At 40.3% G+C, this 13,177-nt stretch overlaps 1 protein-coding gene across 1 annotated transcript in view; it reads left to right on the top strand.

Annotated features, from left to right (window-relative positions):
• Positions 1–1,911: 1,911 nt before the first annotated feature.
• Positions 1,912–13,177, top strand: part of LOC144937460 (protein eyes shut homolog) — a 62,498-nt gene continuing 51,232 nt past the window's right edge. The window contains exon 1 of the mRNA XM_078864709.1: positions 1,912–2,063. Coding sequence (XP_078720835.1) covers positions 1,958–2,063 — 106 coding nt within the window. The 5' untranslated portion in view covers positions 1,912–1,957. The remainder of the gene's footprint in view (positions 2,064–13,177) is intronic.

Raw genomic sequence — 13,177 nt, 5'->3', positions numbered from 1 at the left:
GAAGATGCACACTCAAATTATGTCATCCTCCGAAAGTTTGACCTTGCCTTGTTGTCTGTTTTATATGGCCGCAACAAAGCCGTTTTAATAGTAACATTGTTTTTTTCTTCTTGGTTCTTTCGGTAAAGTCACGTAGAAGGGAAATAATAAAATAATAAAAATAAAACATAATAAAATAATTCTCACGACGTTTCGGCCACAACGCAAGCAGCCGTCTACTTGTGTTGTGGCCGAAACGTCGTGAGAATTATTTTATGTTTTATTTTTAGTATTTTAGTATTTCCCTTCTACGTGACTTTACCGAAAGAACCAAGAAGATCAATCCCTGCAGTCACGAAAGCTTTAAATCGAAATAACATTGTTTGTTCAAATGGACATGCTGTTGTGATTTACTATGTAGGAGTAATTTACTATGTAGGAGTAAATAAATTATAAGTCCTCGTATGTCTGAGAGGGAGAGAATGTATATGTGGGGACTGGGGAGTGGTGGTGAAGTAGTTAGCGCATTGCAATCCCAATGACCTCGTTTCAGTTGCAGACTGTTCGCATTACCAATAGCAACTGGTTTCAGAAAATATCTTAGACCCCAGGTAAACTCATTCTAAAATTATGACTTGCTATTGTTCAGCAAACGTCAGCACGAGAGGAGTTCAGGCAGCCGGGTCAGCCTTAGTGGGCGCTCGTCAACAGCATTTTCGCCCAACACTCTGTACGAAGAGCATCGCTGATTTTATTTTGCTGCCCCCAATGAATACGGAGTGGTGGTGTTCGTCTCTGTTTACAGCACTGAGCCAGTGGGGGGGAATGCCCCATTGCGTAGTGGGGGTGGAGTCACTCCACACAGGGGCGCAACGGCCTATTTCAACGGGGTGGGTATGCAAGATACGACTGTGGGCCCCCCCCTCACCACCTTTTCCCCAACTCACTTTTACTAAAATATACAATTCTATGTAGGCTATACTCTTTGGTTCTTTCGGGAAAGTCACGTAGTTAGAAATAAAATAAAACGAATCAGGACGTTTCGATCGCAACACAAGCGGTCGTCACCAGGCAAAAGCTTCAAATCAAGATTACATGTAGGCTATAACTACAGTATATATATTATTTTAGTTGCACCGTGTATTGAGTTTAGAGGAAGACAATTGAGTTATCGTGCGTCTTGCTTTCATACGCATGTCAGTTTGCAGACAAGCCTGGTGGTGTTCAGCGACAAACAGCAGCAGTAGCGCTGCTAGAATATTACACTTAAAATTATTATTATTTCTATTATTTTCATTATTTATTATTTATTTATTATTATTTACTTTTACCTACGTGACTTTACCGAAAAAAACCTAAGAGTATGAATCCTTGCAGTCACGAAAGCTTCAAATCTAGAATTTACACTGCTGTGTATTTGATTCGGATTTTTTTTTTCATTTGTAACAATGTTTTTTGGCATTTATGGTTAACTGTTGGAAAACATTTAAATATATATTTATTTTTAAAAATGTACTTGTGTATCTGGTTATTCGGGGCCCCCCTTGTGGCTGACTGGGCCCTATGCGTCACATAAAGCTGTCACATACCCACCCCCCCATAGTGGCGCTCCTGACTCCACAGGACAACCACGGCTGACTTCCTACAAAGTGATCCCTGCTTTATTGACCCTAGGAGGGATGGACAGCTGAGTTGAAACTCTAAACCGGGATTTTAATTCGCTATCGTACGATTGTTAATCATGCCCTTGCCTCAACCGCAGTGCTGCCCAGCAGGTTTAAGTAACATAAAATACCTTTGTCATTTATGTGTAACGGTGCCACACGAATAAACCGTTAACTTTTTGGTTGTTGTTATTGTTGCTGCTCGGTGTTTCTTGCGTCAAGGACCTGACTGTGAGCTGGTGCCATGCAAGGGCTTCAGCCCGTGCGAGAACGCGGCGGTGTGTCGGCAAGAAGCTGACCTCGCGGTGCACCCGATGGGCTCCAGCTGCAGCTGCCCTGCAGGATTCTCTGGGCCCTACTGCGAGACCAATATTGACGACTGCGCCTCCTCGCCATGCGTCCACGGATTTTGCTACGACGGTGAGTGAGGCGGAACGTGCCGGAGCGCCGCATCCGCGTGAGAGCTTGACTTGGATTGACGTTCGTCGTTGGCGTGGCCATTTCTGCGTGACGGGGACACGGCAGAGAAAAGTGAAAGCCCATGAAAACATTAATGAGGTTGTAACGATCGAGGGGGTGATTCCCTGTCTCGGCGATGGAACGTTTTGATTTTGCTCATCGATAGATTGTGCAGAAAAAAACATGATTTTGTTATAAATAATGTAGTGGCGGGTTTTTATTTTATTGCTCCTACAATCTGTTTAAAAAAAGTCAAACTCTGAGACAGGAATGAGGCTGCAGAGATTTCATTGCAGTATTTTATGGTCAGACGACATTCACTAAATTATACTTTTCTGCACATGGAGTTTTAGAGAACAGTATTTTTTCTTCGCAAAATCAGATGACAAGTCAATTTCTGAGACAAGAATCAAACTACAGTACTTTTTATTGCACTCTGTTTTTTTCTCCCAATTAGATAAAAAAAAATTGTGTTGCTGATTTAGTACCGAGTTTACAATACGCGACACTATTGCCACACAGGTTCACAATAACTCACGATCGTGTGGTTTATGTGTGGGTATGTGTTGTCTGTATCAGATTTATGTTGACGGATAAAACATTGTGGAAACTATTTCATTGTTTTGTCGTCAGAGTTATTTCAATAATCAGACTAGATGAATGATTCATTTGGAATTTGTAATGGCAAAGGCGGTGAAAATAATAATGGTAATAATCTTGAGCCCTGAAATGTGCACAAGACACCCTCTCTCCACAATTATCCGAAGCCGTATGCTTATATTCCAATTGTTAATTTATGCCAGCATTCTTTAAATGCATTTTTCAAATTTCAATAACTGGGTCTGGGCTGTAATTTTGTGGCAATAATTGGCACAAATTGGCACAAATGTGTGCACTGAATGTTTTTTTCATTTGTTAAATGCATTTTAACATACCACTTCAACTTCCATTACAATTATGAAAGTGTTGAAGTTTTATAAATAAGCAATGGGTGGCCAATCGTGCAATAAACACAAAATGTGTGCAATGTTCATGCATTTTAGATTTAGAAGACCTCAATATATATAGCAACATAGCAAGCATACCATTACCTAAATATTGTTCTGAATTGGTCATCATCGTCATCGTCAACCATGACCTATCCACTGCTGGATAAAGGCCTCCCCAAGCCTTCATCTCTCATGGTAACACAAGACAATGATCTATTTAGCTCCGACATATGATATCATCTCATTTGTCCATCTCCTCGTTGGCCAACCGCACAGATCTGCTCCCTCCTTTGACTTTCACTCTGTCATTAGTCTTGACCATCCCTTGTCGAGAACTATCCTGCCCAAGCCAATTCACTCACAGTCAATATAATATCTCCGATTTGTTTTCCTCTCTGATTTTATTTTCGTTTCTCACTCTGTTTATAAGTGTAATGCTCAATGTGCATTTCTCCAAGGCATATTCATCATCAGTGTTCATGTTCATGAACCAATGTTTCTGATGATGAAATGCTACATAAACTAAACTATGTTTTTGTATTTTACTAGATGAAGCCCACTGAGCCATATAGCTCGTTTTTAGAAGTAACCTAGCCACATATGATAGCTCAATGAAGTGGAAATGTATAGCAGCCAAATACTCTAAATGCATGTTTCTTAATGTGGAGGCGAAAACTGGAAAAAAATCTACGTAACCATCGGGAGAGCCTGCAAACTCCACATATACAGGCATCAGGATTGGGATCAAACCAACAACCTCCTGTATACCAGGCAAGGTAGTTAACATTTCTCCAACGATATGAAAATTAAAGAATAATGTTTTCAATCTTTACTTTATACCTGCTATCACTTATGCATCTGGATGGGTGTCATATATTTTAGCCGGAAAACATCATCACTAATCAGGCATATGCGTTGAGTCATAACGATCACAGAGGTGTTTATGGGTGTGCAAAGCACAACATAAAATTAGGACACGTTAACATTAACCGACATCCGAAATTAACGGCCTACTTTTTAATTTAACAAAAATATAATTAACATACTGCAAAGCCAATTAAAGTAAAGAATTGGACTTGGCATATATGACATGAAATGACAGAATAGGCTATATGAAAGAACGTAGTCAAGTATATATATCACTGTGACGTGCAAGTTAATGTGCTATAGAATATTAATGTGTATATATTGTAGGCAATGCATGGAACAAATAATTTTCTTTGAAGGATCTCTCTATGTGAAAATTAACATTCATAAACGGCTACATCACTGGACAGGACTGTTCGTTTTTTTTAGCAACATTCCTGCTGCACATTGGTGTTTATGTCTGAACATGTTTTGCAATTAATTTAAATAACAACGCAACACAGAACATAGAGAATTTTGTTGACGAGTTAGGGAAACTCATTGTTGACCAATAGTGTACCTGCACATAGCTGAATTAAAAATGTATAGAATTAAAAATGTATAATGGCTTCTGAGAGCTCCTCTTCGTATTCCCAATCAGCTTCATAGTCACAGCGAGCACCTGCCAGACTGAATGTCAGTTGAGACTTGAAGCCTCCAGAGACAAGCATTCAATTGTAACCTTCAATGTGCTGCAGTATAATGGAGCCCTGTTGGAAGTCATACGCAGTTGTCAGTTTTTACTTTGATGGCATGCCACCAGATTTTTGAATATAAATTGGAGAATTGTCTCAGGGATGAACAAAATACAGCTTTTACACAATTGAAATAGGTAGCTGGTCAGAGCCTCAGCTGCACATTTATGAAACAGAAGGACATAAAGATAGAGCATACTTTCATGTTTCGGGTCCGGGTATGCAAGATCATACTGAAAGCAGCTGGTATTTTTCCTAACCAAATTGAGTGGCACGGGCGTTGAGACGTGGCATCATTCACTCGAGCAGAAATCTTATTCTCACGCTCTGAATGCTGACTTCGCCAGCCTGTGAAATGTAACTGTTCAGTATACACACAACGTCTGTCATTTCAAACGTAGCGCTGCCACAGTGCTGTAAAGTACTTTCAGGGCCTGCACAAATGGTCCCACAATCGGTAAACGCTCAAGTGTTTGCTCGGTGTTGTTTTTTCCCATTGTTATTTGGTCAACCAGGACGCTTCCCTTGCTTAGTTGGAATTTTAGCAACGTGAGAAATGCACTGCTCATATATGTGGTCTTAAAAATTCAACGTTAATTAGGTGGGCTGCCCATCACTGGCCCTACGGCACTTAGTGGAGTCAAACACTGGTCCTAGCTGGAATTCAGCGAGTGCTCCTTTGGGATATCTGTGTGAGATGTCCCAAGAAATAAATGCACATTGAACCAGTGTCTAATTAATTAGTTAACCTCTACGGTTATTATGACTTAATGCTATTTTCCCAACTACTGCATGTGAGTGAAACGTTTTTAACATTTGCTGTAATATGAGTTTAGCGAGTTTTCACCACATGTTCACGTTACAGAAATGCAAAGTGAATTAATAAAAGCCCAACGCTCCAATCCATCAAAATCAAGCAATAACAGATCATAAAATGTACATTCGTGAAACTCATCGGTCATATACACAATGCACATGCAAAAAGATGCAAGGATAACTGCCCCACATTGCACTGCAGCTTTCTTCAGCCCACACTTATTTATCGTCCTATTAGTGCTCCACTCATAACTCTGCTCAAGTTATATGGCTCATTATGTCGTGTCTGCAGCACACAAAATGCACTTTCTGAAAGGTGGGGTCGGGGGCTACAGCATTGGCATCACGTAATTGTGTTTGCAACTGTGTTTGAATCCCTTTCCAAGGAACTGTACTCATTTATGTACGTCAAAGGACATACTAATGTTATTGTTTTGTTACTGTTCATTAACTTTCATGAAAAAAATTGTATTTGAATTGTTACTTTTTAAAGGACATAACCTTCCATTGACGGATTGCATTATGTGTGGAAGGATTAATTTTATTATAAAGGGTAATGGATTTCTCTTGTAACGTATTTAATAATGGTGATGTACTTTTCAATCCACTGCTGGATAAAGGCCTTCCCATCTCATATCGGTCATCAGGGTTCTCTGACCATACCTCACCACGCTTGTTAGTGAAGGTTGGAGATTGGAAAGTTAGCCATGGCCATGAAATTAACTCAAGTAACCAGCTTCATATCACAGGCCTATGAGTTCCATTTGATGTTAGTCGAAAGTGTCTTTTATTTGGAGATACTGGGCCACTCCATGGGAATGTGGAATTCCAACAGAAAGAACAGCTGCTGCATTGCTCATATGAACTTGGAGCTTTGAGTTGCCTTGACTTTTAGTGATAATCTTAATTATGGAATGACAATTTACTTCTGAAGTGAATTATTTTTTCTATTTTAACCATTGTTAAAAATAAGACGTTGAAACATGTTTACTATACTTCATTAGATTTTTAATTAAAAGCTGTGCACAAAAATGTAATTGTCGTGCAAAGTGTAATAAAACATATTTATATAAGTCATCCTTTTGGCAAGGCCGTTTAATTGGAGTATGTTTATATGCACATTGACAGATTCATAGTTGCATGGCTGTGTACTAATTTATTAAATTTTAAATTAGTTAACATTACGATGATGTTATCCCTTTTTTATTTTAATAAGCTCGAAAAAAATCCTTCTGTTGTTAATGAAACCTTGAAGGAAGGGCAATGCAATTATTATTTTATCTTTTAAAATCCAAGACAGCCTTACTAAGTCTTCAGACATGTTTCCAAGAGGGTAATGTAGTGGGGCTGTTTGGAAACATTCCACCACTATGTGCCATGGCATGTGGGAGGAAACCACAGTAGTCACGGGATAATTAATAATCAAATCTCTGCACGGAGATTAAATCCACTTGCTCTACCGCCATGTGTTGGTCACCTCACGGCACCTGTCGGTTTGCGACTTTCACAAATTTGCGTGATTCACTACCAAGCTCGCCTCCAAAGTGCTGGATTGCAGGCGTATGCCACCACACTCAGCTTAAATGAAAATCTCAAATAATCATTCTAGATTTGAAGCTTTCGTGACTGCAAGGATTCATACTCTTAGGTTTTTTTGGTAAAGTCATGTAGGTAATAAATACATAAATAATAATAATAAATACATAATAAAGATAATAGAAATCATTATGTTCATATTTCACAGCACTCTTTGAAGGTGTGCGCGTGGCTCCATGGCACAGTTGTGGAAGCCTTCAGCTGAAAAAGCCTCTCAGCTGCACCGTCAAATTTTGCTTGAATGTCCTCGAGTGTCTTATGAATTGCTCTCAACGCGAGTGTTTTTCGGCATCGCATTCGCTGCACTGGCTGCTGCAGCGCGGCAAGAGTTTCGGAGGGCGAATTCCACAATTTAACACAACATTTGGCGCCGGATCATCGCTCTTTCTCCACGCTGACTCACAAGTTGCCAAACTCGCACTGACAGGGTCTGCTTGTGCACTTGGCACTGAAGGGAGGGTAAAGTAAGAATGATAAATGGTCATATTTAACACGAAGTGAAATTTCATTTCTGTCATCGCTTCAATTGTGGAAGAACAAAATTCTGCCAAAGTTTTTGATTGAACCTTGTAGAAGCTGCCATGGAGAGTGGTGTTAGAAAGCAACTATTAAGACCAATAACGCGCATGACAGTGGTGTTGTGGGGTCAGCAACATTTTTTGCATGGGTGTCTTGGTTGCATCAGTGCTCCTATTCTTACGACATGCCCAGTGCTGATGTAAGGCTTAGTAAATCAGAGGGAGGCCCTCTAACACATCAGCCCATCTCTACTGTAGCCCATGCCAATTTAGCCTCAATCCAGCCAAACAGAAGCTGCTTAGGCATGCACTGGCTGGGCATGTGGGCTACATGGCCCAGCGATGCAGCCTCTACTGCTGGAGGAGCTCACTTGATGGGACTGCCCAGATCTTTCAAGGATCTGTGAGCTCATACGTAGAGAAACACACATTAATACACTGCTATGCACATGTGCATGACAAAGACAAAGATCACCGCTATAGCCATAACATACTTTTTGGGACAAGTGCTGTTAGCGAGTACCTATGAAGGCCAGAAAGGCACACGAGGGCGTGGGTGGCCAATACCATGCCCCGCCGCCTTTGTCCCCGAGTAGAAATGTTTACACATCGCACCAGGTTCTCGTTTGAGGCTGAGTTGACTTAGGGGAGGCTCAGGACCGGTTCAGATAATTGTCACTGACGTTGGCTATGAGCAGGAATCGAATTTGGCTCGCCGGGTTCATAGCGCAACGTGTTAACCGCTATACTACCGCTCCCCATATAGACAATAATAGGCACATGCACAAATGAATAAATAAATGTTGCCTTATCAACTGGAAGGACAAGGTTTGTTAGTAAGTATGCTTGTTTTTAATATAGCACAACATTTAACATTTAAACCACAATTGCATAGTTTTACTTTTTGTTTTAAAATATTACAAATTCGTAATCTTAAATAGGTATTCTCATTTCACTTGCCACAAGATCAATAATGTCAAACGTTACCCATCGTGCGGTAATTAGAGCATAACAACCCAATTTCATGACTCTGTAAAAGACCTTTGTGCGTTTAGTCAGTGCTAACAATGCATACTAGCGCTAATCTTCTATATTTACAATGTAATAAGTAATGGCCTAATTCTATGTGAATTACTAACGTAATGGTCCATATAGATCCAGAGTTTACTCAAACGGTGCCATTTCCAGGGTGATTTTGACAGATGTACAAAGCTTTCATGTAAAGGAAGAGTTGTAATCCAATAGCAGCCGTGTTAATTAAGTGGCCTAAGTGCAGTATACATTATGTGGCATGCTCCGTGCTTTACATGCATACTTCATTTAGTTATCTTCAGAATGACTTAGTTTGACTCAGTCAATCATCTCTCTGCAGTCAATAAAATGAGTGCCAATTCATGATTCACAGTGATGGTTGTCTTCTTAATAAACTGTGGCGTCTGAGTGTCCACGTGTGTATACATTATCCGTGATTTCCTTTGTCTTTCAAAAATGGTCAAAGAGGCATTGACCAAATATCTCGATTGTATTGATATCGTGCTGAGTCACTGCTTCAGTATATTCCATTCGGAACCCTTGCAGAACATTGTCTCACCCTTTCGATTTAAAGCTTTCGTGACTGCAGGGATTCATCTTCTTGGTTCTTTCGGTAAAGTCACGTAGAAGGGAAATAATAAAATAATAAAAATAAAACATTATAAAATTTCGATTTAAAGCTTTCGTGACTGCAGGGATTCATCTTCTTGGTTCTTTCGGTAAAGTCACGTAGAAGGGAAGTAATAAAATAATAAAAATAAAACATAATAAAATAATTCTCACGACGTTTCGGCCACAACGCAAGCAGCCGTCCTCAGGTGAAGACCAGGTCTGTCGGGGAGACAGCGTCTGAATGATTCTATGTGAATAAAACGTCGTGATAATTATTTTATTATGTTTTATTTTTATTATTTTATTACTTCCCTTCTACGTGACTTTTACCGAAAGAACCAAGATTGTCTCATGCTGTGCTAGAGAACGGCCAGTGGAAGGAGTTTTCACAGGAGCCCTGAAATCACTTCAAGTGCCTCATCCACACTAAGTGCTTCATCAGCTACACTTGGGTCCCCTGTTTTAGATGTATTAATCGCATGGCAGTCAAATGTATAAACAAAAATTATTCTTATAGCTGGAATCCAGGGTAAAGAAATATTGAAATTGATTGAAAATAACAGTTTGGTCTGGCATAGTGAGGTACTTAGCACTATCATGAAACTACTAAACGCTAAATCAAGTGCTTGTGGCATCACACGTTACTGTGTTGGTAAAATATTCAAACAGGATGAAAATATCACTCGAATTGGTGAATATGGCCACGTAGTATTAAGTCCAGACACCATGTGCAAATATTAAAAGGGAAAGTAAAGTGTTCTTTGGGTTTTTCGGTGAAGTCACGTATATAGGTTCAAAGAAAATAACAAAATAACAAAATAAAAACTACGACGTTTTGATCGCAACACAAGCATTCGTCATCAGGAAAAAAAAGAGGTAGAAAGCTGCTGAGGCCGACTGTTTTAAAGGTTTAAAATGGGTGTAGCCCAAGGGTCATATCTGCAGCTTTCCCCTCTTTTTTTTCATGATGATGAATGCTTGCTTTGCGATCGAAACGTCTTAGTTTTTATTTTTTGTTATTTTCTTTGAACCTATCTACGTGACTTTAACGAAAGACCCAAAGAATATGAATTCCTGCAGTCACGAAAGCTTTAAGTCAAGAAAGTAAAGCGAATTCGTCCAAAATTACAATAATGTTCATAAAATTTACATAACGGTGGGTGATAAACAACCCACGTACCCTGTCTATAATTATTGCACAGGCTCTGATAATTTATTGAGGTCCAGCATATCCACCTTAATCCTTGAACCTTAAAGTTGACCCCAGATGGAGTAGAGTCATTCTAATTGACTGCTTTAGTGCCATTGGATTGTGAGCCCACATTAATTACACTCCCATGCAAAATCAGTAATTCACCTGGGGCAGCTTTTTCAGTCCAACGGGGCCAAGGCAGCCAATTATAGTAAAGCCGGAATATGGGTCGGGACAATCTGTGCAGATGTTGTAACTAACCCGTCAAATCCCACAACCATACACCCCTGCAATCTCCTCTCCCGTTCTCCCCTCATCCAATCTTCTACGTAACTGCCGCTTTGTCTGGAATTTAAACACTGTGGCTTGTGAATTGCAAAGTTAAACTAATGCTAATGATCACCAATGAATCCTGGCCTGGTGGCACCGTGGTTAGCGAGATTGACTCACAATCTGAAGGCTGCAGGTTGACAACACGTTTGGGGCTTTATTCTGCCCATCGTCCCTTCATCGTTAATATCATGAGCACGGCTGTGTGCCAAGTCAGACGTGTCCCTGCCACGGGAGTTAGGCATGTAATTATTCACCCTCCCATACACTTTATACATTGTCACGATTCAGAGGCCACGATTCAATTCAATAAATATTTAGTGGGTTTTTTTTTGTCTACATTTTATCGTCACATTTGCATTGCTTTTTTAAAAAATCTAATTTGTGCGGTTTTGATTGCTTAACATTGCATGTAATTTTACGTGAATTGTAAATATTCTATTATGACGCACAGAATTAGAAAAATTACATCATCAGCTGGCCCAAGGCTGATAATGCAGATGAACAGGGAAATACTCACCAGAAAGTTGCCTTGCCGAGCCTCAACAATTTTACTTGAGCCTCCTGTGCTAAGAATTGCAGGGTTTTTGAAGGTAGCCAGAGTGCCCAGGAAAAAAAACACATTTGCACTTCCGATTAGTACCGGTTGGGTACGTATGGTGCAAAAGAACATACTTACACACACATACAATGGTAGAATTTTAAACCCTTTTTTCTGTCTCTCATAAATGAGGTCTGTTATAGATAAATAAACATTTAACGATGCATTATTTTCCCTCACAAATGACTTGCTTACGACTTGACAAAATACTGGCTGGGTGGGATAGCATATCGCAGGATCCAGATTTCTGGCTTCTTTTGTCAGTGATGGTCTTCGAAATATGTTCCGATGATACACAACTTACAAGCGAATAAAGAGTGATTGCAGTGAAATGGCACGACTTTATTGCCCAGACTAGATAATAACATGGCCAATTAGTTTTGATGAAAAAATCTGCAGAACATTGAGTCCTCGATTTAAGCATCCAGGTGATGATTCACACTGAACGTTGACAGAAAACGGTGGCATATTACACAACGCACCTCCAACTCTCCTCTATTAGTCACGACAAAATAACAACTGCAAAGACTACACGGTTCAAGGACCCAGCAGTTGATATGGCCCATGGATATTTACAAAGGGGTTTCAGCAAACAGCCCCAGCTAGCTGTCGCCTCGCTCGGAGGCGGCGGGGGGATGAACCTGTTCATGCCACCACAGACGGCTTCACAGCACGTTGGCTGGCTACGGTCTAAATGAGCGTTTTGTCTGAAATTTGACTTTGGTCACCCAGAGCCCCCTGCCCCCCCACCCCCATACGGTGAGCCAGCCATCAGCACAAGTCACATGAAACAATAGGCTCAGTAGTGTCAGATGTTGCCTGTGGCAGCAAAGGGACGCATGACGCTGAAGAAAAGAAGCCAAAAAAAAATAACAACCCCGAAGCATCGGGGCATGTTTTGAATTGTAACTGTTACACTTCTGTCTGGACACATGTACCGTGGTCATCTCGTGATGTCCACTATCGGGTTAACTTTTTTTGTTCTTGTGTTTACACTGAATTCTCTTTTCTATCCTACTCTCAATATTCTGTGATGCGTATTCTGGATGCATTTCTGTATCCAGCCTCCAAGTGTTGGCCTTCTCTTTTTTCCAGCCTAAAAATAAGTTTTTCCTTCCTTTTAAAGCATTGACTTACCGGCATAACTGAACAAATGCTTAACAATATTTGCAGCCCTATACATTTAAATGTCCATAGAAATACCTGTTAAGACCACTAATGGACAATACGCTCTCCTCTTGCATTCTATGATATCCATACTTTCTGATGGTGGAGAGGGTTGTGCCGTTGCTCCAATTACCTTTTTGTTTTATTTATTATTTTCTCTTCTCTTTATACGTGACTTTACCGACAGAACCAAAGAGTACATTTTTGTTATGTTTTTGTATTTACAATCGTGGGGGTGTCCAAAGGCTTTGTATATCAGTCCTTTACGATTTCTATTGTAGAATATTATCCCTCTTACAGTCGGGAACTTTGGTTTCCCTCTTTAACAGACAGGTGGTCTGCCTCCAATCCATCCTGAAGATCCTGATCCCTCGACTCGCTGTGACTGCCTCTGTGTTTCCTCATAATGCAGTATTGCTTGAAACTAGGACCACCCATGTCGAATGGAGAGGGTCCTTATTAAGGAACATCTAGCCGTCCATCAGCATTGGTTTAACTACGCCTGACTGCTGCTGAGACACTGAATCTTAAACTGGTCCAGAGTTTGGCTGGTATTGAGCCAATCTTGTTGACGTTATGCACGTCCAAGAGGGTGGTGTGGCTGATGGAATGTGTAAAAAA

This window comes from Lampetra fluviatilis, chromosome 2, assembly GCF_964198595.1.
Source record: "Lampetra fluviatilis chromosome 2, kcLamFluv1.1, whole genome shotgun sequence".
In the NCBI taxonomy this organism is placed as follows: Eukaryota; Metazoa; Chordata; class Hyperoartia; order Petromyzontiformes; family Petromyzontidae; genus Lampetra; species Lampetra fluviatilis.
Note: the sequence above shows the minus strand (reverse complement) of the source record. Positions and strands in the feature narration are given on the sequence as shown.